The sequence below is a fragment of the Tauraco erythrolophus genome, chromosome 24 (genome assembly GCF_009769465.1).
Source record: "Tauraco erythrolophus isolate bTauEry1 chromosome 24, bTauEry1.pri, whole genome shotgun sequence".
Classification (NCBI taxonomy): domain Eukaryota; kingdom Metazoa; phylum Chordata; class Aves; order Musophagiformes; family Musophagidae; genus Tauraco; species Tauraco erythrolophus.
The window spans coordinates 3,823,055-3,848,061 of NC_141488.1; the positions used below are offsets into that span (position 1 = coordinate 3,823,055).

The window sequence follows — 25,007 nt, forward strand, 5'->3', positions numbered from 1 at the left end:
CGCCGGGCGCCGCGGAGGAGGCGGCGGGGCAGCGCGGCGGCGGAGCGGGCCGCGGGCTCGGCGTGAGGCGGCGCCGGCGGCGGCGGCAGCGGCGGGGCCGAAAGCAGCGGCCCCGCTCAGTCCGCCCCGGGGCCTGTGGGAGCAGCATGGCCGCCAGCCTGTGGATGGGGGACGTGAGTGTCCGGCCGGGACCCGCGCGGGGCTTTGTGAGGCGGGCAGCGGGGCGGCCTGGCTGGCGGGGGGCGGGGGGGCAGCGGCCGGGGCGGGCGGCGCCGGGGCGACCGCGGGCTGGAGCGCACCGACTGACTGACTGACACCCTCACCCCGACTGACTGACTGACACCTGCATCCCGACTGACTGACTGACACCCTCACCCCCACTGACTGACTGACACCCTCACCCCGACTGACTGACACTGTCACACTGACTGACACCCTTGCACCGACCGACTGACTGACGCCCGCACCCCGACTGACACCCGCACCCCGACTGACTGACACCCTCACTGACTGACTGACACCCTCACCCTGACTGACACACCCGCATCCCGACTGACACCCTCACACCGATTGACTGACACCCTCACACTGACTGACTGTCTGACACCCTCACGCACCAACACAGCCCCACGGCCCCTCACGCACTGACACACGCATACACCCCCCTGCTGACTGACACCAGTGCACACACACACTCCCCGGCACTCTGTCAGGCTCACGCAGGCTGACGGGCTCGCTGACACACGAGCACACGCTCGGAGATGCTGACACCGGCCCAGCAGGCGCGTTTGTGAACAGTGACACGCTGACAGACACAGTGACCCACACACACCCCCCCCCGAGTGACCCACAGACACCCCCACAGGTCCCCTCGTTGCCTGCCTGCAGCCAGGATCCCAGGCACACTCGTGGGCACTGATGTGTTATCACACCTTCATGCTCCGTTAGGTACTTGCACACTCACTCACCCACTCTCAAGCCTGTACACTCACACTTCTAGGGTTTATACGCTGTTTACGTGCTGATGTGGTTGTAGGCACTTACATGCTCATGGTCTTGCACTCTAAGGCTCTTGCATGCGCACTCGCACTCATGCTTGTGCTGCTGGGCTCACACGCTTGTGCTCACGCTCGTAGGCGCTTATGCTTACTTGCACTTGCATGCTCTTGTGCACCTATGCAAGAGCATCCCTCACTGCCTGCCCCACACTCGTGCACACCTGTGGGTGCCCTCATGCACTTGTAAGGATTTGCACTCTCCTGCATGCTCACACACTCGTGAGAACTTACACACCTCAGTATTTCCCTCATTCCTGCCTGCATGTGCACCTGGGAGCACACTCACACTCACAGGTGCTTCTTCTCCCTGTTCACATGCACACTGTGGGCACAGACACACCAATATGCACCCCACAGTGCCTGTTGTTGTCTGCCCTTCACACACACTTCACGCACCCTCGTACTCGTGCACCTGTGTCCCTCACCGCTTGCCGCTCCGCACACACACAGTCACACACGCTCACGCGTGCGTACTCACACCCAGCATATTGTAGTGCTCTGCCACCCCGCCACACGCCTGTATTGTAGCGTCCGCACTGTCTGCTGCTTTTGCACAGCCACGTATGCAATCCCACCGCTGTGTCGTAGTCTATAGTCTTCTGTACCCCTGCACATACGCACAGGCGTGCGTATGCAGTTACACTAGTGCATCACAATTTCCACGTTGCCTGTTACTTGCACGCACTTCTTTGCCCAGCCCTTTCTTACAAGCTCACCCCAGCATATTGCGTGGTCCTGCTTGCACACGCACGTGCACCCTGTGGTCTTCCTCAGTCTGTCTCACGTGCGCGGGTACGCACAACCCAGCACATCACTGAGGATCCCGCTGGGTGCTTCTCTCATACGCACACTCTCGCACACCGAGTTTGCCAGGGCGTTGCACACGTACACTGACACGTCAGGGAGTCTTCCACTGCTGCCGCTCGTCCAAGCAGACTCCACAGAGTCTGCTATCTCTTTCCTTTACCCACACAAAGGGTTATCTGCCACCTCTCCGCTATAACGCCGTCTTCTTTCTCAGTCACCTCTCTCACAAGCAGGCCACTGCTCTTCGAAACACACACGTAGCTATCCAAGCAACAGTCACCTGTTGCTTTTATGAGCCTGGCTTTCCTGCACACACCCCACAGGATCACCCTCTGCAGTGGCATGTCTGCACAGAGCCATGCTGCCTCCTGCTTCTGGCACATGTAACGGAGTCCTTTCTGCTTCACACTCACACCTCCACAGGGCACGCACTGCCTTTTGCACGTGCAGTATGGTCACCCGCTGTCGAACACGCACAGACACTGGGCGAGTTTGCACGTTCTGTCACACACACAAGTGACGGAGCCGCCTGGGACCTGACAGACACATGAACGCGCTCGAGGGCTGTCAGTTCCCACGAGGCCACCTGTCTTACTCACGCACGTATAGTTACTTACACAGAGCTATATGTTCCCCCACACCCCAGCCCCGTGTTACCTGTCACAGGCAGTGCTCCCCAGCAGCATCTCTATTGCACAAAGCCCAAATTTCAGTTAGTTCCCTCCTCTGCTTTTCGTTCCGCAGAGAGACATCCTTTTCCCTCAGTACCTTCATTAAATTTTGGTCCAAACTGCAGTGCGGTTTCGTACTTTTCCATCACTTCCACCACGCAGACACTTGCTCTCCAGCGTGCTCGCTCACACAGTCCCACCACCCTGCACCCCGCACGCACTCTGACACACACGGTGCCACCTCCCGCCGATGACACAAACGTGGTCTGTGCACCCGCGTGCAGCACGGGGCGCAGAACCTCCTGCGGGACGCGATGAGAGGTTTCCCCTCCGCGGGCTGCCCTGCCTGTCTCCACGGTCGTGCGAGGCAGACACGGCTTTGCAAACCCCTACCCCAGCTGGCTGGGGGCTGTGTTCCCTGACGCGTGCCGCCCGCTCAGCCTAGCACCCCTGGGTGCTGGCCCGACCCCCGTTTGCATACAGACAAGGAGCCCGCCATCTCCTTATCCCCTGCTCCCTGTAGTGAACGCTCAGTTTGTTGCTGTATGTTTCTGAGTGGCTTTTGTCCTTCTGTGAAAGCTCCCTGTTCTCTGAAATTCATGCTGTCTCTTGGGTTCCACTTTGCAGACTGTTGAGCCTGGTTCATGCATGCCTGCTGGTTTTGAGTGGCATCGACCCTCTTAAATGAGTCTTCTTTTTGAAGTGTAAGGGTAAAATACTTCTCAATCATGTTTTAACTGCTTAGGGTGGCATTGACACATATATTCTCCTGTTTGTAGATGCCCTGGTCTGACTTTTTTTTTTTTGCTTTTATAGCTGGAGCCATATATGGATGAAAACTTTGTTTCAAGAGCCTTTGCTACCATGGGAGAGCTTGTACTGAGCGTAAAAATCATTCGAAACAGGTTAACAGGGTAACTGTTTCTGCTTGTTCTCAGTTTGATCTGCCAGTGCATTTGGATTGAACCGTTTGCCCTCTGCCCACCATAGCTGTGGCGCTGTCCACATTGCAGTGATTTTCCCTTTGAGCTTTTCTCCGTTGCTGCCAACAGTATGGATATATTGATGACAGCGATGGAGGGGGTAATTGCTGGCTCTTCAGCCTCCCCATCAGCAAACCAGGGTCTGGCCCTCATCCTGCACTCATTCCGTCTGGGAATTACACCTTGTGGGCTGCAGGCTCTGTGACCTGTCTGTGCTAGTTGTTGCACCAGTGCAGCTACACGATGCTGGCTTCAAAGGAGCCATAGGATGGCCCAGTGAGTTCATTTGGAGTAAAACGAGTGACTAGGCAGGATAGTTTCGTGTTCTTTTAAATGTTGTCATTTCAGTTTGCAGTTGTTTAAACTTGGGTGGGAAAATTTATAGTCAACTAAAGTAGGAAGTAAATAGTTGTGAGCAAAACTGTTCTCTGTGTGCTTATGTTGACATGACTTACTGGTAAGTAGGGGCTATCTCTTTGCTTGAGATCCAAGATTACTTTGCTAGCTTCTTTTTGGTAGCTAATGTTTACACTTTGAAAAAGAAATTGTTCTAAGTATTGCAACTGTAGCGAATTACCTGCCAGTTATTTAAAAATGTAACATTCCTCCTCAAACGTGTTTTAAAGCTGAAATCTTTCTCCTCTCCTGTGTCTGCATTCAGAATTCCAGCAGGCTATTGCTTTGTAGAATTTGCAGATCTAGCTACTGCAGAGAAATGTTTACACAAAATCAATGGAAAACCGCTTCCTGGTGCTACACCGGTAAGTGAATGAAATCGGCCAGTTGGGAAGCAAAACTGGGAAGGAACAGATAGTGTAGAATCTATATTTTGAATGATTACAGACAAATTCATAGTTAGCAAACTGGGATTCTTCTTTAAAGTAATGAACATAAAACTGTTAATGTTCTTGCTCAGAAAATTGTTGGAAAGTTACTAATTTCTGTGTGAATGTCTGGATGAAATCAAGGTATAGAAATGTTGTATTTTGGAGCCTTTCTACTGTTACCAAAGTTGGACTTACAAGACACCAGAGAAGAACAAGGAAAAATAGATGGAGTATACCTACCACAGTCCTCCTGTCTCTCCCTGTTTGTAGTTCCCCATTAATTTGCTGCAGTGCATGTGTCGTTACGTGTGGACAAGATGAACTCTCAAGTTTGCACTGAGTTTCAAGTAACTTTGATTTGCAGGAGAAACATGACTTTTAAGCCTTGCACTATTCTTGGCCTGTAGCAAACAAGAGTTATTCAAACCTACGTACAGTGGAGAAAGAGCTAGCCCATTGTGTAACTACAAGACGTAACAAATGTCTCAGATGCATAAAAGCCAGTTAGGAAGAAGAGGAGGAATAGTCCTAGAGGCTAATTTTAGGATGTTGACTCGAGTGTGTAGTGGATTGAAATGGGACACAGCTGTCCGTTGTACCCACAGGAGCTGGCTGCAGTAGCCAGGATGACCAGATCATAAAGCAGCTCTGGAATCACCTCAGTTACAGTGGGGTGTAGTAAGGTCAATGGATGCCTGTTGCAGTGTAGTTAATACCCTGAGGGGAAAACTGGGAGGTTCAGGTGGGGTTCCTTGAACTGTTTGGTCAACTTGCTGAGAGGATGGTGTCCCCTCGTACCAGCGGTAGACGAGAGGCCTGGAAGTGTCTGTTGCACCTGTCCTGTTTAGTACGCTCTTGTGCCGTGAGTCAGAGCCCACCATTAAGGGAAACGAAATTTCCTGGATGCCTTATGTCGTCACCAGAGAGAGAGAGAAACTCCTGGAAGGAGCCACAGAACAATCAAAGTTTGGTTTCAGGAACGCCTGTCTTTCTCCACAGTTTGATTCGCAGTGTGATGTTGGTTAGAGGGATGGTTTCCATAACATGTGGAGAGAGTTACAGGTGCAGGCAGCCGAAATCGGTGCACTCAGCAGGCAACTGCCCAGCTCCTCTCTTGCATTTAGGAACTTTTTCTCTTGTTTGCAGAAAACTGAATGTGGCTCGCTCTTTTATTTGTTTTTACGTACTGAATCAGCCAAAGGAATAACAGAGCCGTGGTGCTGGAGCTGTGTCTGTTTACAGAATTAGTGTCCCCAGTTCCCACTTGAGTGGAAGTACTCTCGGGTCTGTCGTTGATTTTAAACCCAAAATATTCCAGTGAAGAGTGAGATCCTAAAAAAGACGAAAGTGCTTCAAAGTGGAATCTAAATTTTGTATCAGCTTGTAAATGGTTCACGAGAGGAGTTGTGTACCACAGCGCACCAGTGAATGCAAGCGTGCAAGGAACATGCTGATAGCCTAGAGACAAGGCTTTGCTCTGTTTCCCAGGAATTATTTATGCTATCTTTGAGGGAAGAAAATGCATCATGCGAGGTACAGGAGCACACTAGGCTCTCTGCTGTGCTAAACAAACGTCCTGGTCTCCAGGTTATGGGCTCACAGTAGGCTCGCTTGCTTTGGCGAAATTCCCCTGGAGTTCTAACGAGTCCCCTGGACTTTTTACAAGGACGCGTAGTGACAGGACACGGGGCAATGGCTTTACACTGAAAGAGGGAGATTTAGACTGGATATAAGGAAGAAATTTTTCACCATGAGGGTGCTAAGGCACTGGATCAGGTTGCCCAGAGAAGTTGTGGCTGCCCCATCCCTGGAAGTGTTCAAGGCCAGGCTGGATGAGCCTGGTGTAGGGGAAGGTGTCCCTGCCCGTGGCAGGGGGGTTGGAACTGGATGGTCTTTGAGGTCCCTTCCCACCCAAACCATTCCATGATTCCACGATTCTTGCTATGCCACTGTGTAGCACAGAGGAGTATCCGCTTTGGAAGCCTGTTGGGAGACAGGAAAATGGTTCTGAAGTCCCTCAAGCTGACGAGGAAATCCAGCTTAGGTCTGGGTGAGTTCTGACGCCAGTGTTCTTGTAAAGGGGTGCAACCTTCTTCCTCTGTCAGCCATGTTTCAGAAGCAAATAGCAATTACCATTGCACGCTGCAGTGAGCCTGCTCGGGTCACTGTGTGCTAAGCATCGTGTAAGAATGCCCATGGGATTGAGACCCGCAGGATTCTGAGGCAGAAGACTAACTGCTGCCTAGATCTTGGTCTAAACTCAAATGTGAGCTGGGCATAAGTTGCTGCACCCTGGTAGGATGAGTTCCAGATGTGCAAGTGGGCACAAATGTAGGCTCCTGGGAAACCTGTTTCGGAAGAAATGCAGGTGCAGATCTTAGGGAGGCCTCCAGTGTCCAGGGACAGATAAGGCCTTCGGAAAAACCTTGATTTTGGATCTTACTAAATGAGCACATCATCCAGAGCAAAGGGTGTAGCCGTACTTCCAGACTCAGGAACTGATTCCGTTTTCCAGTGTGGTGAATTCTGGCCTGCCAATATTCTTGTAAATCACAGCTGTCCAACAGTCTTTGCTGTCACTTCATTTTACGACCTGAAAATTAGAAGTCATGTAATATTAGTTGTTAATATCTCTGTTTTCCTGTCTTCCTTAAAGACACAAACATCTGGTGCTGTGTAAGGTTCACCTGTCTCTCACCAACTTTATAAACTGTTGAAACAAAGACAGGCCAGGCCTCTTGGCGCAGGTTCTTTGCTGATTTTCGTGATTATAGCTGTGCTGGAGTCACATAAAAATGTTGTCCTTGGTACCTTAACTGGCTGGCCCGACTGCCTTGTCATCATTAAGAATGTTGTGTGAAATAAGCTTACTGTATTTTTTTCCTAATTGTTTGGATTCACATGAGAACATTTGAATGTATGGATTGATTTTTGCCTTGTTTCAGGCAAAGCGATTTAAATTGAATTATGCAACGTATGGAAAACAGCCCGATAACAGGTAAACGCTCAATATTCACATATTATTTTTGCCTGCTTCGTGTCTCGTCATCGATTGCCTTACAGAGAGGATTCCAAATGCATAAACCTACGAGTCTGTCATTGCCAGATGAAACATACAGCTCATGGGATCAGAGAGCGTTCCGATAGGAAGGCGCCTTGACATACCTACAGCTAAAATTCGTACCGTTTTGTCCAGCAGTGCCAGATAATCCCATAATTCAAAATGTAGATTGCATTAAGCTGTCTTGGCACGCGCTGCAGACAATTTGTGATGCTGCAGCATGTTAGCACTTTCTGTGTATCCAAGGATACATCCCATCGTAGTACTGTACAGTGCCATGAACGTGTTTAGCACCTGCAGGTAAATGCGGTGGTTTCACACCGCCCGGCTGAACGGGCTAGAGTACCACGAGTCAGCAAAGAGAGAGAAGGGTGCTCTGAATTGCCCTCTGGAGCAGCCCATCTTTCTCCTCTGGCAGTGGAAGGTGTGTAAGGAGGCTCCTGGCGGTGGGTGGTGTGGATGCTTTTCGGGTGCCTGCCCCGAAACGCTGACACAGTTGAAGAAATAATAACACGAGGTGTTCGGGCAGGTGTGTGCAAGGCCGAAAGCAACACCGTCCTGCGGTTCATTAGAGAGCTGTTAGCTAGGCAACTGTATTTATATTTTAGATTATTATGAATCTTTTTATAAAAAAACCCACAACTTTTTAGTTATGCTGCTTGAATTGACTTGGAAAAGCAGTGTCAATAAAAGTTTTAGTCACCTAAGCAACTGAACTGGTGACGCTTTAAAGTGTCCATGAAATGGTCCTTTAATGCCACTTTTCTCTGAAGTCAGATGTTTAAGCCAAATGTTACTGTCATTCAGCACACCTCTTTTTTTGTATAACTGTACTTAAGAAGTTTTCTTTTGATTTCTTTAGTCCAGAATATTCACTTTTTGTGGGAGACCTGACTCCTGATGTGGATGATGGCATGTTATATGAATTTTTTGTTAAAGTTTATCCGTCGTGTAGAGGTGGAAAAGTTGTTTTGGACCAGGCAGGAGTATCCAAGTAAGTCATCTTTTATTCATTCTTTTCTTTCACTTCACATGCAATGGCAGAAAAGATATAACACAGCAAGGGAAAAAGAGTAGTTCTATCAGTTTAGATTTTAGTTATCTAAAAACACAATATTCTTGGATATTCAGTCGACAGTGTGGTGGGGTTTTGATAGCCACCACGGCGTATTGTCACTCCTCTGTCAGCACGATGCTCTCTGTGTGTTGGAAGTGTGTTATTGCCCTTCTGCAAGTGCTGAAAAATGTCTAAGTCGTCTTGAAACGCCGTCTCGCTGGCCTTTCAGATGGAGTTGTGCTTTTACAGTCTTTAGGCTCTTGAGTGTCTATTCCTGTGAAAGCTTTACAGGTTTTGTTTCAAAGAGGGTAGGGCAAATAAAGCTATGATTCATCGTCGTCAGGTACTTAGCAGCCGCCTTGTTCATCTTTACTGGAAGAGTCTCACCAGAAACATGTCAAAAGTCCGTTTTCTTCATCTTATTAAAATGTTTCAGAAATAGCAGAAAATGAAAGTGTGTTTTCCTAGAAGAGGGACCAGTTGATCAGCAGCCTTGTTTTCAAAACAGAAAATGGCTTCAGTGGGGTGCAATATTCTGATATAATACCCATGAGAATGTTGTGACCAGACTTAGAACATGGCTGTGGATCCCCTCTCTTTCTCACGTAAGATTTCCCAGTCTTACACGTGTTGGTTTGAAGGAACCTCTGGAGGTCTCTGGTCCAACACTCCACTCTGAGCAGGACTGCTGCCTATGCTAGATCACGTCAGCCATGAATTGTGTAGCCTGGAACTCCTCCCGGGATGGAGATAGTACAACCTGTCTGGGCAGCCTGCTCCAGTGCTGCACTACCTCCTTAGTAAGGAGGTTTCTTCACGTACAACCTGAACCTCTTGTAGAGCTGCTCAGTCACTCTCTGGCTCTTACGTGTCGATGCAGTTACTGCCACCTCACCTGACACCAGCAATGCCAGAGTGGGCTCTGGGTGCCTCCTCCTCCTCCTCGCTGCCCTGCCTGCTCAGGTGTGAACCCAGCAGTTCCTGTTTTGCTGTGCCTGCTTCAGTCTCTGCCTGCAAAATAGATGTTGGGGGATGCAGGTTGGGCCATTAGTTGGGCTTTGGGAACTGTTCATAAGTGCACACCTCAGGGAAAGGGAATCTGAGGTAGCTTGGGAAGCGGGGAAGGAGCAGGGACTTCAAGGTAGCTTCAAGGTAGCTGTTGCTGGGAAGGGCACAGCTACCTCCCCTCGCAGTGCCGGGGTGTTGCTGCCAGGGGCTTTGTTGTGACTTGTGCAGTTACTCAAAGCTGAGGCAACTGCAAGCGTTAATGTGATGCGAGAGAGGAACCTGGGGCTTGTGGACGTGCCTAGCAAAGTCCTGGCCCTTCCAGCTGGGGCTGGTGTATCAGGAAGGCCTCCTCCCAGCACCTCTTGTCGAGGCAAGACAGGAGCTTGGAGCCCGATGCCGTGGTGCTGTGCCTATGTCTTTGCTTTCTGCTGAGGCTGCAGGCTGGGAGGCTAGTCCTAACTGCAGGGACAGGACAGAAAGTCTGCCAGGATGGTCCTGGCCACAAAGAACCAATTTCGTGGTGGGTTTTCTTCTGGACTAAAATCTGGTTTAGCCATCGGTGTGAAAATCTAGAAAAGTTGAAATCTGGAAAGTCTAGAAAAGTTGGAAGAATCACTGTCTCCCTTGCTGCACCTGACAGCTATTCCTATACTCTACATCCTACTCTTTATCTGTCCATCACTATCTTGGAACTGCCAATATTCCCTGTTTCACTCGCACACTCTTGGTCCCACCCGAAAGGCTGCAGGACTCTGTGTAGCAGCTTAGAAACTTACACGCTTTTATGTGTGAACACCTTAAACTGACTTAAAAGTTGACTTGCACGGGTTTAATTTGCCACAGTCCTTTTACAGAGGGCAACTTATCATGGGATGCTTTGGGTTGGAAGGGACTTGAAAGATCACCTAGTTCCAACCCTCCTGCCACGGGCAGTTAAACAGAGTGTGCACCCGTGTAGAGTTTTGCTCCCACTTAATTATCCAGTTTGTGTATGGATAAGCCTGAGCTTTGATTTGGCCTTCGCTCTGTGAGGAGTAGACCTACATACATGCATATATGTATAAAAATATATTTTTGGAGTTGTGTGTATAGCTTGCTGTGCAAGACACGGCGTTTGATGAGGCACCAGCTGCTCTGTAATCGCGTCCAGTGTGGGCCTACTGCGAGTACTGGGTGATGCAGCTTTCAAAGTAGCGTGCTACTGGGTGTTTAAGAGTTCCCACAGAATGGATAATATGCTGTAGATTTACACCCTTGCTTACGGCTCGTTCTTTTCCCCAAGTAGACAAGCCCTTTCCCTCCCAAACTCCTTCCTTCGCCTAGATGGATTCCTCTTTCCCTCCCACACCGAAGTCTTTGATCTTTCTGCTGCGCGAGGCAGCCCATCCCATCTCGGGATCCTGGCACTGCCCTCTGGGATGCTGTTGCATTGCGTCTGACTCACTGCAGCGTCAGAATCCCACGCAAAGGACCTTTGGGCTTGGAGAGGAGTTTTACAAGGGCATGCAGTGATAGGACACGGGGAAATGGCTTTAAACTGAAAGAGGGGAGATTTCGATGGGATCTAAGGAAGAAATTTTCACTCTGAGGGTGGTGAGGCACTGGAACAGGTTGCCCAGAGAAGTTGTGGCTGCCCCATCCCTGGCAGTGTTCAAGGCCAGGCTGGATGAGGCTTTGAGCAACCTGGTGTAGTGGAGGGTGTCCTGGCCCATGGCAGGGGGGTTGGAACTGGAAGATCCTAGAGAAAAGCAGTTTTCCTTCACAGCAGGACAGTTTGAGATACAAACGTTGCCTATGTCTTGTCAATCCTGTGCTGACTTGCAACTGTTTAGATTATCTGCATCCTCCCAGTATAGATTTGAGGCTTTGCTGCTGTCCGTTCCTGCCTTTCCACACATCCTGTGTCAGCTCACTCCCTATTCCTGGAATCCACTGTACAGTTTCAAAGCATTTTGCAAATAATACAGAGCAACTGGAAGACACCATCACTTAATCTCTGCTAAAAGCAGGGACAGGCCAAGCGAAGGTGTTTCACTTGCTGTGATTTCCCAAACCAATTCTGACTTTGCTGTAAATATTTTTTTAAAAAGCAGCGTGGCTTTTTCGGCTTTGTTTCATGTGAGTTACTCTGTCTCTCTGCAGAGGTTACGGGTTCGTGAAGTTCACGGATGAACTGGAACAGAAAAGGGCACTGACAGAGTGCCAAGGAGCTGTGGGGTTGGGCTCTAAACCCGTACGCTTGAGTGTGGCTATACCAAAAGCGTGAGTATACCAGCAGCCAAACGCTTGTGTAAGAACACCCTGACGTGAAATCACATGTGTTTTTAAATATCTTTTAGGGATTTGGGTGTATTTCCTGGATGTTTCCATCACAAAGTGAAGGAATACCCACGAATGTAGTAAAGTAGCTAGAGAATGCACAGGAATTCAAATAAATTATAACATTAGATCAAGAGTAAGCATTTTACGCTGTTTTTAATCGTATATGTTATTAAATACACACACGTGTGCACACACTGTATTTAAATATGATTCTTTTTGAAGTGTATGTTTCTTTGCATTGAATTGAAATAGTCTAAATTTGCTTTTTGATTTCTAGAAGTGAAGCTCAATGACCTTGCTAATTCTATTTTAATGTCTACTAAATATAAGTCTTTTGGGGCAGGGATTAACTTTTTTTTCTGTGTTTGTTCAGAACCTGATACAATGAGATCCTGGTCTGACTTGGGGCTCGTAGCACTAGGGTAATACGAATAATAGTAATTGCTCCCTATTTGAATAATATTTAGATTTTCAGTGACCTCAGAAGTCTTGGGGGGATAAGGAAGAGAAAAGCAGAAAAAAGGGGTGTGTCATGGTGAGAAGACTGATGTTTCCCTCTTCCTACTTCTCACTGATTTCATCATTAGGCATAGCTTTGTGTGTGACATATTTTCATTTTCAAACGATATTTGTCATCTCATTGTTTAAAATCTTGATAATCAGGTGGGATTCCCAGTTCTTTGGGAATGCTACCGATTTTAGTCAGCTTGCAGACTATTTAAGTTTAATTTTTTGATTACTTGTAGTCCTCTTTTGCTTCATGAGCTCTTCCCACTCTGTGCATTGAAGACCACCAGTTCAGTGGGAATGGGGACAACAAGTCATTTTTTAGGCTTCCGTATGATAGTGGTAGAAGGGAGAGGTTTTTATCCGTTCTCACTAAAGAAAACCCCAGTTCTTTTGCAAGGCTGCAAGTCTTTAACTCTTCAAGTAAAGCAAGACTCAGTACCTTGTCTGAGAAAGCTGCAGAGTACTTAACTTCATCCTATTTATCAGAAGGGAAAAGAAACCCAAGAATCTGCGTCACAGTTCAGGACTGTTCTGTACTGAGGCTCGTAGTCCTGGACTCTTCCCTTCCCAAAGCCAGGAAGTGATACTAAATTAACTCAAAAAGAATTAAAGCAATGTTTATTAATGAAGATGAATATGAATACAGGAAAGGGTGTTAAATTTAAACCACTTCTTTCTTTCTGCAAGTGTATGCAAATGATAAATACTGCTACAGTAAATAGTGAATATTTTTTAAAAGACTGAAATTTGCATGTCAGACTAAGCCTTGTCTATATACCATCTTGTATCTTGAGCTATTTCACTGCTTTTTTTTCATAATTATTCTGCATTATTTGCAACTTATTCCTGCTTTATTTTTTGAAGTAATCGCGTGAAACCAATGGAGTACAATCAGATGTACAACTATAATTATAACCAATATTACCAACAATATCACAACTACTATGCCCAGTGGGGCTACGACCAGAACACGGGCAGTTACAGCTACAGCTATCCCCAGTACGGATACACGCAGAGCACCATGCAGGTAGGACACGCTCGCTCTTCAGTGAGCTGTCAGCACAGAAACACGAGGTAGCTTACAAAAAAATGGTGGGCATGTTTATCCTCAGGCACTGGGGTCTTGCCATAGCTACTTCCTGAGGAAGCAAAACTGTTCAGCAGAGCGTGGCGTGTACTCTTGCCTTGGGTGGGGGGGTGTTGCTGGGGCTGGAGAGGGGTGGAAAGATGTGGATGGCGCCAAGGGTCCCCTAACACAGTTGCTGTGGTAGAAGGGTTCTCTCGATAGGGGCAGTTGGGCAGGCATTGCTAAGACTGCGTTCCGGGATCCTTCGTAAGCCTTGTTTTAGAGGATAAAACAGATCAGGCACCCAGCTTCACCACAGGAATTTCAAGAACTGCTGCTTCTGTTAAAAGTTTAGTGTGGGGTCTACCCCGTGGAGCCTGTTGGGAGTGGAACAAGGGGCTTGTGTGTGAAGAATTCCGTTGCAATCAGTCAGATGTAGCAGTCAGTGTATGACAGTACTGATGAACAGGTGGGTGTCTGTAAAACAAAAGAGAAATATCTGCTTTCCTAATGTGTTGGGTTTTTTCCTTGCAGACATATGAAGAAGTCGGTGAGGATGCATTGGAAGGTAAGTTTCTTGAATCCTGTACTGAAGCTGTCTATTTGCTCTGCACTCATTAGAGTCTCTCTCAAACTGGCCCTTACTTTCAGTGTGTAATATTCCTTAATCTTTGAGTAAATCTGAGGAAAGTTGCGGGTCACTATCACCGAGCGCAATTGCATCCTTATTTTACAGTTGCTGTTCCTGGTCTGAGCCTTGTCAGGACTGGAACTAATTGGCTTCACTAGCACTGAGATTTTAATCTTCTGTAGTACTCAAACTTTTATCCTTTTTTAGTATTTTTTCTGGTATGCTACAAAAACAATGTAGATATTCTGGTTTTCTGTAAAATCTTGGCATTTAAAGCCCAGCATGCTTCACTGTGCTTTTAGTTCCAAAAAGAAATAATATCAGCCAGCATTCCAATAAAATATTTGCTTCTGCAGTCATTGCTTGAAATGGGCCACTAAACCATGTTGGGTTTTAGATACACGAACAAGCAGTTTTCATTTAGTGATGCAAGAAAAAATAATTTTATATTAGCAGTTCCAAAGTTTTATCTGGAGTGGAATACGCACTATATAGCGTGTCTTATTCTTCTAAAAAATTTAAAAGTCACATGGTAACAGTAGAAAGCAGCTGGATCCTCTACAGAATCCATAGGAATCAGTAATGATGTCAACGGGAAAGCCCTTCATGGCTTTTAAAGGTGTCGCAGGAGAACTTTCCTTTCTCTGAAACTGCCACACCAGTGCTATGGTTAGAACATCTCTGGGGTGTCTTTTTGATCGAATTATTAAGTTGAAATCTAGAGGAAACTGAAATAATGTTTTGCCAGTGTCGTTCCTTTTTCTTAATTCTGTTCTCCTGCGATTCGTCACAGCCTGGTGTAGCTAAAAGCCACCATGTTTGCACGCATTTTATTCCCGGTTTGTAGTTTCTCCGTTCAGCTGGCCAGTTGCTTTGCGCTCCGATAGCCGCGTGCAAACCAGTGTGGTTTTCTACTCTGGCTGAGCTTTAGATGGCGGGTGTTGTTGGGTGAGCTTCACATCGTTGCATCCTGCGAGTGGTTTGGGGAATACCATGAGTCGATTTTTGGGAAACGTTACGTGTGTGTTGAGAGCAGGAGGATTGCACCCACCTGGGTTGCTCCCCAGCTCCAAAACGCTTTACAAACGTTTCTTCCGACTGTAAAGTAGGGGCCATGCCCACAGGTACTTCCCTGGGTGTTGCTGGCACCTCTGTGGTTACTAACTGTGAAATGCTTTGAGATGTTCGAGGCTTTGGCAGACGAGCTCTGGTGACTCTTGTTGCAGCAGCGTCCCCAGCCATCCACTCTGGCCCCGCAGTGGAGGGAGCAGATCGGAACGTGTGCCCGCGCCCCCGCTCCTCCACTTTGCAGTCCGGTGCCTTAGTGCCAGCCCACCTTCGTTGGCAGTTTAAGTGGCTACCCTGGGCTGCGAGGTGCAGGTATGCGTTCTCTCTGTTGGCTCTGCTGTGGGGGCAATCGCCACTGGAAAGAGGGACATGTCTGGATGTAGTTAGCTCTGATCCCACTGCAGAAAGGTTTACTAGGGCTGATCTGGTCAGGTTCACGACCGGGAAAGTGCTGGGAACATTTTGTGACTCCCCCCATGTTTGTTTTAATAAAACTAACGTATTTATGGGGTGTGGGTTTTTTTCCTAATGCGTTTGGCGTGTGACCTATTTGTCTGTCTGTCTTTCCTCCTCTAGATCCGACGCCTCAGCTAGATGTCCACGAAGCAAACAAACAGTTTATGGAACAGAGCGAAGAGCTCTACGACGCCTTGATGGACTGTCATTGGCAGCCTTTGGACACTGTCTCCTCAGAGATTCCCGCCGTGTTATAGCCTCGTTGCTGAGGCGCTGTGTCCGTGTGACGAACCCGCCAGCGCGCTCCGGACTGTTACGCTGCACCTGGATCCTGCAGGAGTGAGGGGTGGCCCTTCCTCCACCCAGGTCTGCTACTCGAAGTACAGGAGGACCGTGGCCTCTCCTGTACACAATGAGTATCGTAGGAGCATCGTGGTAACTTCTGTTCATGGTGAAAGTTAGAACTGCAACGGTTTTATTCCTTTTGTCTTGAGATGAACTCTTAATACTTCTTGGGAATTGTAATTTATGAACTTTCATCAAGATGGCACAGGGGAAAGACTCTACTCCAACATACAATAAAAAAGTTGGTCTTTTAAGTAAAATTACCCTTTGCATTTTGGTTCCTGCCCATCTTTCTGTTTTGCTGCCCATTTCATTGTCTTCAGTCATTTGATCCAACTCTCATGAATGTGTTCTTTTTAAAAATCATTGCTGGATACCACTAAAATGTCTCAAAAGCCTTCTAGTGACTGGGTGAGGTTGCTGTAACTTGAGTATGGGAAAGAACCACGTAGATGGAAGCTCATGTTCCACTTGACCTAAGCTGTGGCCTTGAGCTAGCAAGTTTGTAGCTCGGTGTTCTTGAGCCATCTACTTGAAGAGCATTTTGGAGAGTAAAGACAGAAAGGAGCGTTGCTGAACTCCTACGGACGGATGATCTCTCGCACGTTTGGCTTGCACTTCTCCACCTGTGATGAGGAAATAATTCCCCATCACTCAAGCAGTTCAAAACACTTTTACCAGCAACCTTGTTTAGATGTTATTTTGTGTATCATGCCTTTTTTTTCCTTGTGGACACACCCTGACAGTCTCATTAAGATGTTGAGATTCCATAGCGTCTTCCACTGTCCTGTCAGAGTGGATGTGGTGAAACTGAAGATCTGGCAGCAAAAACGGGTCAGAGCAATCTAATTGATATATTGTGCAACAAATTGTTGCTAACCTGGAAAGCAGTTTTCTACTGGATATTGTATAAGCTGGATGGACAAGCAATATATTTAAGCTAATATTATGTTGCGTTAGAGGTGAAAGCGAAAATAATAGCACTTATGTACGTGTTATAAGCCCTTTCCAGGCTTTTGTGCCTTAAACTCTTTGAGAAATAGGAACAGATACACTACCTGTAATAAATGTCTATCCAAGAATAGTTTGGTAACTGAAATTGCTGCTGCGAAGCATTGAGTTGCCTCCCTGCCCATGTTGATGCAGAGATTTGCCACAAAATTTCAATACTTTCATAAAGCCTACTTCTACTACCCCTTTGTTTGTGTCCGTAATTATGATCTCTTTGTCAGTCTGTGGTCTTTTTATCAACTGCCATGGTAAACGCACCGTGAGTGCGAGGGGGATGGTGACATGTACTGGAGTCGGTGTGTTTCTCAGTAAGTGGAGCCAGAGGACTGCTGGACCCCTGCCTTCTCATCTGCTGTGATTTTTTCCTCCTGCTGTGCATCTGACTGTGCCGTGGGCTGTTAACAGCGTCCTAACCTTCAGTTGCTCTGAATTTAAGGAAAGGAGTGCTCCCTGCGTGCGCTAGCAGTGTTTCAGAGGCGGCAGACAGGTGGAAGAGAGCAGATTGCTTTTTCCCTTCCGATGTCGCTGGGCAGCTCCGGCGTTGCCCCTCATGCGTGTTCGGCAGAGCCGCGTTGCAGAGGTGATGTAAAGAAGGGTTTGACGTTCTGCTGTTAAATGCTTCCTGGATTGTTCTGTTATTGTGCTGCAACAGTGCTGCCCTGTATGCCCTTCGTTCTCTTTTGGACCTGTCTTTCCCTATCCCCACAAATTTTAGCTTTTATAATGCAGCCCTCCTTGTTCGCCACGGGAGGTGACCTGAAGCCACTCTTAACCTTGTCGATACAAACTTATGCTGCTGGCCAGCATTGCTGTCCTGCGGAATATTTCCTCACGCGTGGACAAGCCGTATCCCTCTAAGTCCGTCTCTGAAGGACAGTTGGCCAGGTTGTCACAGAGCAGCACCCCTCACGGACAGCAACCCCGGGGCAAAACCATTCCTCTCTCTGCTTTTGTTTTTGTGGTGGGAAGAAAGTTGGTAACGATTAGGCCACTCCGCCAGCATCCCTAGTTTCTAGGAGAGCTGTGTGTGTACAGACCCTTGGGCTCTTACGTGGAGAACAATTTGGGAGTAGAGAGGCCGGCAAAGATTACCCACTGAAGCCTGCTTACTGGTGCTGCAGAGCTTAAAATAGCTCATGAATTTCCTTTCAGGAGAGAGGCTGACGTGAGGCATTGGGCCACGTTCCCGGCATGTTTGAGCCAGCCTTTTGGGTTGTTGGTGAGAATCCAACGTTCTGGTGAGCTGCTGACCTCTCCCCGCTTTTTTCTGCGTATCACTTACTCATCTTCATGTTCACTTCCAGCTCCTGGCCAGTATTGCCACATCTGAAGCACAGAGGAGACTTTAATGTGGAGCTACAGAACAGCTGGTCACCTGGATTTTGTAGGGTTTGTGTTTTGGAATCCAAGTTCAACAGAGTGTGGGATTTTATTTCTCATGGATGGCTACAGGAAAAGCCTTGATTAATTACCCTTGTTTAGTGTAACACAAGATGAAAGACAAGGACTCCGTGTAGTAAGGTAAACTCTGCTTTTATCTTTATGTGCTAAAGGCAAGAAATCCAAGGCAGATGATATCACAGCTCACTGGGATTATGTAATTCTTGAAAACTGCATCGAAATCCGCGATGGAAATTACGAAGCGTTCTGTCTTTCAGCGTGCAACGTTTACCAGCAATTACAAAAACGACTCGTCCTTGCTGTGTTACTTGATGAAGATGTGATGAGTCAATCCAGATTACTGTAAATTGCAGGGACCCTCAGATTACCGTTTGGGTTACAGAGAAGGAAAAATGTTTAGCCAGCTGCAGAGCTGGAAGGACGTGGGCGTTGCTCCTGTTGAAGCGGTGATTTCCAAAGCTGCAAGGCTGCGGGGTGCCCTGTTGCCATTAACAGGTGTTTAATTAAAAGCTTGACAGTAAACATCAGGGGTGGCCTGTGAGGAATTCTGACCGGCTTCCAGTGGGGTGAGGAGTTGGAAACCATTTCTTTAGCAAGTGAGGGGCTGTGCCAGCGCAGCCCCGTGTTTGGGTTTGAGGGGTCTGGTGGGAGCCGGCAATGATGTTTTCCACGTGTGGTTGGCTAGAGAAAATTCCTGTTGCTTGGACCAGTTTCAGGAGACAGGTTGATATCCCGCATACTGAGAAGTACCAAACAGCCGTAGGGATTTCTCCGAGTCCCTTTTGAGGAACAGAGATGTTCGACTGATCTGTGCGTTCTCGGGTTCTCATTACTGGCTCGCTAAGCCCCAGCTTCTGCTCAATAAGATCCGAGAGGAATTTTTACCTTCCAGCCTTGCTATCTCCCAGTGCGTCGTGTAAAGCGTACTGGATACACCAGTTTCTGGATTTAACTTGGGATTTGCTTAGACATGAAATTAATTCAGTGGCAGGAAAGGGTATGAATTTTAAATGCAATAGCTACATTTAGAAACGGATAGAGCCGGTTCGGAAAATGTCACTCTGACAAAGCTCGCTTTGCCTTTTTGCCCGATTCGAGCATTTCTTTAGAAGATACCTCCTTTTTTTTTTTTTTTTTTCCCTAAAGTTAGTACACTTTCCTTCTCTAGCAGTTATTCCCAGTCAAAATGGATTTGCCAAGCGCAGTCAGTTTTGCAAGAAGGGTTTTGGGGGTCCGGGTTGGTGCGGTTGGAACACACTCCGTTTTTCTCAGATTATATCCTGCTGCAGAATTTCCAACGTCAAGGCAATGGGAGATAACGCCGTTAAGGATGTAGGCTGAGCTGTGTGTGGACAGGGTTCCTCTCATCCCCTTAGTGCACAGGACCCCTGAGGAGCCACAGGCACAGCATCCCACCTGGATCACTAATTCCTACTTGCTTTTCCTTACTGTGAGTTTTTCAGAGCACTTCCCTGTGGGTTGTCTGCTCTCACCTGTCCGTGGGTGGGAATTGCAGCCTCTTCCAGTGTTTGCACTACGGAAGAGACCGCTGTGAGGCTCCCAGCCATGCCGGGAGGTTTCAGCACGGCTTCGGGGACTTTGTGGTCGAGCACCGCAGACATGCAGCAGGATCTCCTCTGCTCCTCTCTGGATCTCCATCCATTTTCTCGTGATGGCATGATGTCTACTAAGCATCGGCTGGTTTTTGGTATTGCTCTTTAGGGATTCTCCCCGTTTAGCATTTGGAAGATTCTCTTCTCAAACACTTGATGTTTACCAAGGTTGTATGAAATCTTGGGGTGAGATGGTTTTGCTGCACTGAGCTCCCAGCTTCTCTCCTGCCCTAGAATTTGACAGGGAGGTTTCCAGGCTCGCCGTGCCAAGGAGAAGCCGGGCTGCCCAGGGAATGCCTCGTGACTTGGCAGAGCCGCTGCAAGATCCGTGGAGGAGGTGGAGGACGGGACCACCCGCTTGTGACCTGTCCCTGCCAGCTTCGACAAGGGCTGTTTTTAGAAGAGCTTGGTCACACGAGGTTTGGGGCTCATTTCCAAGCTTACTTCTGCTTTAAATGGATGCCGGGTGTATTTTGTTGGTAATCTGACATGCTTGTGGTGGAGTTACTGTCTTAAAAAGGCAATTCCTTAGCATTGAGAGTTTTTTCATCAGTGAATTTTGCTCAGAACAGATTAAAAACTGTTCTCCCTCATCCTTTTTGCAGGGCTCGGGGCAGGAACCAGGCTTGATGTTTCAGATCCAGCTTTTCAACCTCATCTCTCGCTGTGGCTTCAGCATCAGCACCTGCAGAACTCTCAGCTGTCCTTTCCAACCAGTTGGCAGACGCTCCCATTTGAATCCTTTCCACTCATCACGGATCACGAGCCAGGAACCTGACAGAGGTATTGTTTTGCCGGATGGACTTTTATTTCCAAGAAACTTTCCTTCTGTTCCCCCGGGGTGGGGTGTTCACCCCCCACACCTTCCAAAAGGGAGGAAGGAGTGAGGAAAAACATCTCCGCTTTTCGGAAGAGCCGCCCCAGACACGCACCTTGAGGGAGGAGGGGAGAGACTGTGTCATCCAGAGGTCCGTTCGGGTGGGGTGCGGGAGCGAATCGTGGTGTTGGGAATGGGGGTGGGAATTTGGGAATTGCCCCGCTGCTGTCGGGGGAGGGGACACCATGAAGGTGCCCTTTATTCGGGTGTAGGAGGAGCGACATGGCGGGACGGGCTGCGGGCGCCGGGAACTACAACTCCCAGAAGGCGCTGCGGGAGGCGCGGCCCCAACAGCCAATCAGCGCCCGCGCTTCCGCCCCTATAAAAGGCCACCGCGGGCCGCCTCCCGCCTCTCCCTGCGATGGCGGCTGTGGGTGCCTAGGGCGGGAGCGGTGCGAGGGAAATCCGCCGCCATCCGCGCTCCCCTGCGGCTCTCCCGCCGCTCAGCCCCGCCACACCGACGCCCCGCGAGCTTCGCGTCCGGGCGGCGGCGCATCGGGGCGCTCCGATGGGCCGTGAAGGGGCAGCGCGGCCGCGGCGCGGCCTTGCTCCCTCGCTGCCAGGCCGGGCCCGGTGCGCGGGGAAGATGCTGGAGCCGCCGCTGGGTGAGCGAGTGACCTCCGCGGCGGGCCGAGGGAACAGACTGCCCCGGGAGAGGCGGCTGATGGGCGGAGGAGCCCCGGAGGCCGCGCCGGCCCTGTCGAAGCTGCGTCTGTCTGGGCGGTGTGGCAGATGCAGTCAAAAAGGAGCCGAGAGCGAAGGGTTTTTCCTCGACGGTCGCCGCGCAGTTTGAGCCTCCGTAACTGTCCGGCAACATTTCGGGAAAATACATGTCCCTGGGGGGGGCTGCCGGGACGAGGGCGGGGATCCGGGCATCGCTGGGGGTGGAGGTGGTGTCGCTGGAAGAAAGCAGCTACCCCGAATATCTGCTTTAGGGTCCGAGTTGGTGCGCGAGGAGGCGGTGGGAATCGTGGCTTTTCTGGTGCTTTAAGATATTTTTTCTGCTTTAATCTGTCTGAAGCTCATGGCTATATGCTCTTCCCCAGCAGCACCCTGGCATGGAAGGTGATCTGAGGGCCCAGGATGGCTGGTGATGGCCTTGGCTCTGCAGCGCTGGGCAGGTAAGATGTGTGATTCAGGCTCCGGAGTCTCCCCTTGTGCTGGGAATTCGCTTGCCTTCCCATCCTCCCTCGGCTGGAGCAGCAAGCAGCAGCGTTTTGTGGCCCTCTGCTAGCAGGTACTGCCACTGTGGTCCTTGTTCCCGATGCTGTGGATCATCTACAGGGCTCCTGCTTGGGGTCAGGCCCTATGGACAAGGATTTCTCACTAGCAGGGCCTGTTACGAGTATCTCTCCCGTCATCAGGAACTGCAGAATCCCCTTATTTCTTGCTCTGTTGAGATCATGTGTGGGTGGGATAAGGGGACGTTCTTTCTCCAGCATCACTTAGCCTGGCTCGTGGCAGAACTGGGACTCAGATCTGACCCAGAACGAGCAGATGGCTCGCCTTTGGCTCCACCTGCCGCTCCGAACCTGCCACAGGCTTCGCCAGGCGAGCTCGGCGGCGACTGTGCATGTTTATCCAAGAGCTGTGGCTCCACGCAGTAGCTGCAGGTCTCCAACAACATGCCAGAGCAACGGGAAGGTCTTTGACTGCTGGGCCCCGTTTGCCTGTGGCTGTCACTCGCCCCTCCTATATGTTTTCAGGAATTGAGGTGTTTTTTCTTCCAAGGCGCTGGTGGTTTCTGGGTGGGGTGTGTCGGCAGCGCTTACTCCCGAGTCTGCAGCCTGTTGCTGACACTGGGGGACGTTGCCGTGTCTTCCAGGGTTGCGTGGTGTCTGGAGCTCGCTGGGCCGATGGCCTCCCTGCCTGGTAAGACCCGAGGTGAGAGCACACACCCTTGTCAGAGCGCTGGAGCACCGCCCTCCAGATCCCTTTCCCATCAGATCTGAGTACCGATCTCGTGGTCGAAAAAGGAGGAAAAATAAAATTCAGACTGGTCTCGGCCTCTTTGCTGGTGCAGTCCTGCTCTGAGAGGGGCCGGTTGGAAGACAAGTCTCTTGTGTTGGCCTTGCTTCTTCGGGAAGGCTGGATGGGAGTGAAACTCTCTGGCCAAGAGAAGGGATAAACGTTGGGCATGGAGAACAGAGGGGTCGTGAAGATTTGCAGGCTGGTGTTTGCTTGGGCGGGATGTGATGTGTTATTCCTGGAGTACAGCAGCCCATCGGCTTCAGATACTTACCCTGCGGCTCTTGGTGGTTTTTTTTCAGGAATTACTTGCTTAGTGGAAAAAGCTGAACGCTTATCAGCCCCTGTGCCTGGTGAAGGGGTCCGGTGTGCTTTCCTTGGGGCCCAGCTCGTGGGGAAGCTGTGACATGGAGCCACGTGAGCGTCCTCTGTGGATAACTGCTGGGCGTTGGTGTCCTCGTGAGCGGGATCTCACCAGTCCTAGAGGACAAAGGACAGGTCAAGCTGGAAGTGGCCAGTGCTTAATCTGGGTTTTCCAGGTGGGAATGCTTGACTTCATTAGTGAGGTTTTTAACTGGGCAGTGTGGTGTCTGCAGGGCAGAGTGGTGGTGAGATCAGTTGCACCACACCGACCCTCTGAGCACAGACTGGTCCGTGATGACCCCTTTCTTTGGAGACTGGTGGATGAATCCTGCGGATATGGGGCTGAGGCCAGGTGTGAACCATCAAACCACTGCCCGGTGCGGGAAGAGGGCTCGGCGGGGAATTCCTTAATGTGGGTGAAATCCGAAGCTGTGCCGAGTCAAACTGCTCTTTGTGCAGGCTGGATTGTTTTTTATCTCCTCTTCAGGTCGGAGTATGGAGCAGAGACAGGCATTTCCTGAGGGTGTCAGTGCTTCAGTGCAAGACTTTGGTCTTTTCCAGCCCTCTCCTCTGGAAGTGGGAGTTCTGCACAGCCAGATCCTGACTCCTTCCTGAGCCGTGAGCTCCCCGAGGTGGGAACACCCGCTCCGCAGGGAGAGGGAACTTGTTTGGCTCCAGGTGCTGCTCCAGCTCCCATTTCAACACAGTCCCTTCCATGAAGTTTTCTCAGGAGAAGAGCTTGGGGGCGGGTCTGGATATAAAACGTTTTGAGGGTGAATAAACGCAATCGCTTGAAACTCTTTGCTGTGTCCCTGTGCTGGAGTTTGGGGTGTGCTGGTCTGGGGGGTCTGTGACACCCTTACTGGGGGCTGGGGAGCCCCGTGTCCTGAGGGGGAGACTTGACTCGGGAAATACAAGCAACAACTGCCTGAGGTTACTGGTCCTGCAGGGTGAGGTTCTGCTGGTTCTGTGGCTGTGCTGGTCGCCTGCATCTCCAGGTGCTGGGGTGTGACTGGGATTTGCTTTTTTGCCCTGGAAGTGAGTGTGCCTGACCATTTCTTTGTTCAGCATGTTAGTGCTCCTCATCAACGGAGCCCTTTGCGCTCCGGAGCCGTGTTGACCAGGAGCCTTTGCCATCCCTCCAGCCCCCAGAGCTGATGCTGCGCTCACTGCTGGAGCTTCTTCCTGGCCAGTGGGGTCCTGGGTGCAGCAGAACCGCGTGGGAAGTCTCGGAGGTGCACGGAATGGTGCCTGCCCAGGCAAAGGCAGCATCTCCAGTGTGCCCAGCGGTGCTGTGCTGGGGCTGTGGTGACTCGAGTCACCCCTTTTCTCATGATGGGGAACAAACTGGGGGTGAAAACAGCCCCGCAGCTTCCCGGTGGGGGGGTCTGTTATTCCCTGTCTCTGCCCAGGCGTGAGGAGGGGGAGGGCTGGGCGATGGCAGAGTCCTCCCCACGGCTGCGGGTGACCCGGGCTGTTTGCAGAGGGCACCTTTGTCTGGGGGGTGCAGAGTCTCTGCCTCTGATCCTTTTTCTCTTCTCCCCGTGGAGGCTCGAGAGCCCTTTTCCCACAGAGCTCCCAGCTCTCCCAGGATTTTGGCTTCCTCGGAGGCACCGGCCCCTCCTGGGCAGCGTGTTCGCACACCCGCAGCCTGGCTGTCCCCGCGGTTGTCACCAAAACTGTGCAGCGGGACAGAGCTGGTGGGTGATGATGCCAAACAGAATGTCCCAGGGACAGGAGGACGAGGACGGAGCCGGTGGCTTCTCCCTCCTCCCCGGGATGGTTTGTTTGTCTGCCCAGGTGACCGTGAGGCCAGAGCTGTCCCTGTCCCCAGGGAAGGTGCTATGGGGTGGGGACAAGGGTGGAGACCTGGCCGCAGCCCCGGCCCCGCCAGCGCGGCAAAG

The 25,007-nt window shown here is 50.0% G+C and overlaps 1 protein-coding gene, 1 long non-coding RNA gene and 4 other non-coding genes across 6 annotated transcripts; all 6 read left to right on the plus strand.

Moving 5' to 3' along the window:
• Positions 1–146: 146 nt before the first annotated feature.
• TRNAU1AP (tRNA selenocysteine 1 associated protein 1) lies at positions 147–16,112 on the plus strand. The gene is made up of 9 exons (XM_086626141.1): positions 147–173; positions 3,353–3,450; positions 4,181–4,280; positions 7,292–7,344; positions 8,270–8,401; positions 11,615–11,734; positions 13,169–13,331; positions 13,905–13,938; positions 15,646–16,112. Exons 1-9 carry the CDS (start codon positions 147–149, stop codon positions 15,780–15,782), a joined length of 864 nt encoding a protein of 287 aa, XP_086482267.1. The 3' UTR covers positions 15,783–16,112.
• Positions 16,113–21,461: 5,349 nt separating this feature from the next.
• On the plus strand, positions 21,462–21,606 carry LOC147527081 (small nucleolar RNA SNORA16B/SNORA16A family). Its single transcript, XR_015222867.1, has one exon. It is a non-coding gene; the product is annotated as a small nucleolar RNA SNORA16B/SNORA16A family (small nucleolar RNA).
• Positions 21,607–21,671: 65 nt separating this feature from the next.
• On the plus strand, positions 21,672–23,887 carry LOC147527082 (uncharacterized). The gene is made up of 4 exons (XR_015222844.1): positions 21,672–21,893; positions 22,598–22,656; positions 23,043–23,157; positions 23,591–23,887. It is a non-coding gene; the product is annotated as an uncharacterized LOC147527082 (long non-coding RNA).
• On the plus strand, positions 22,342–22,472 carry LOC147527083 (small nucleolar RNA SNORA44). Its single transcript, XR_015222855.1, has one exon. It is a non-coding gene; the product is annotated as a small nucleolar RNA SNORA44 (small nucleolar RNA).
• Positions 22,694–22,811, plus strand: LOC147527084 (small nucleolar RNA SNORA61). Its single transcript, XR_015222857.1, has one exon. It is a non-coding gene; the product is annotated as a small nucleolar RNA SNORA61 (small nucleolar RNA).
• Positions 23,387–23,457, plus strand: LOC147527085 (small nucleolar RNA SNORD99). The gene has a single exon (XR_015222852.1). It is a non-coding gene; the product is annotated as a small nucleolar RNA SNORD99 (small nucleolar RNA).
• Positions 23,888–25,007: the final 1,120 nt, after the last annotated feature.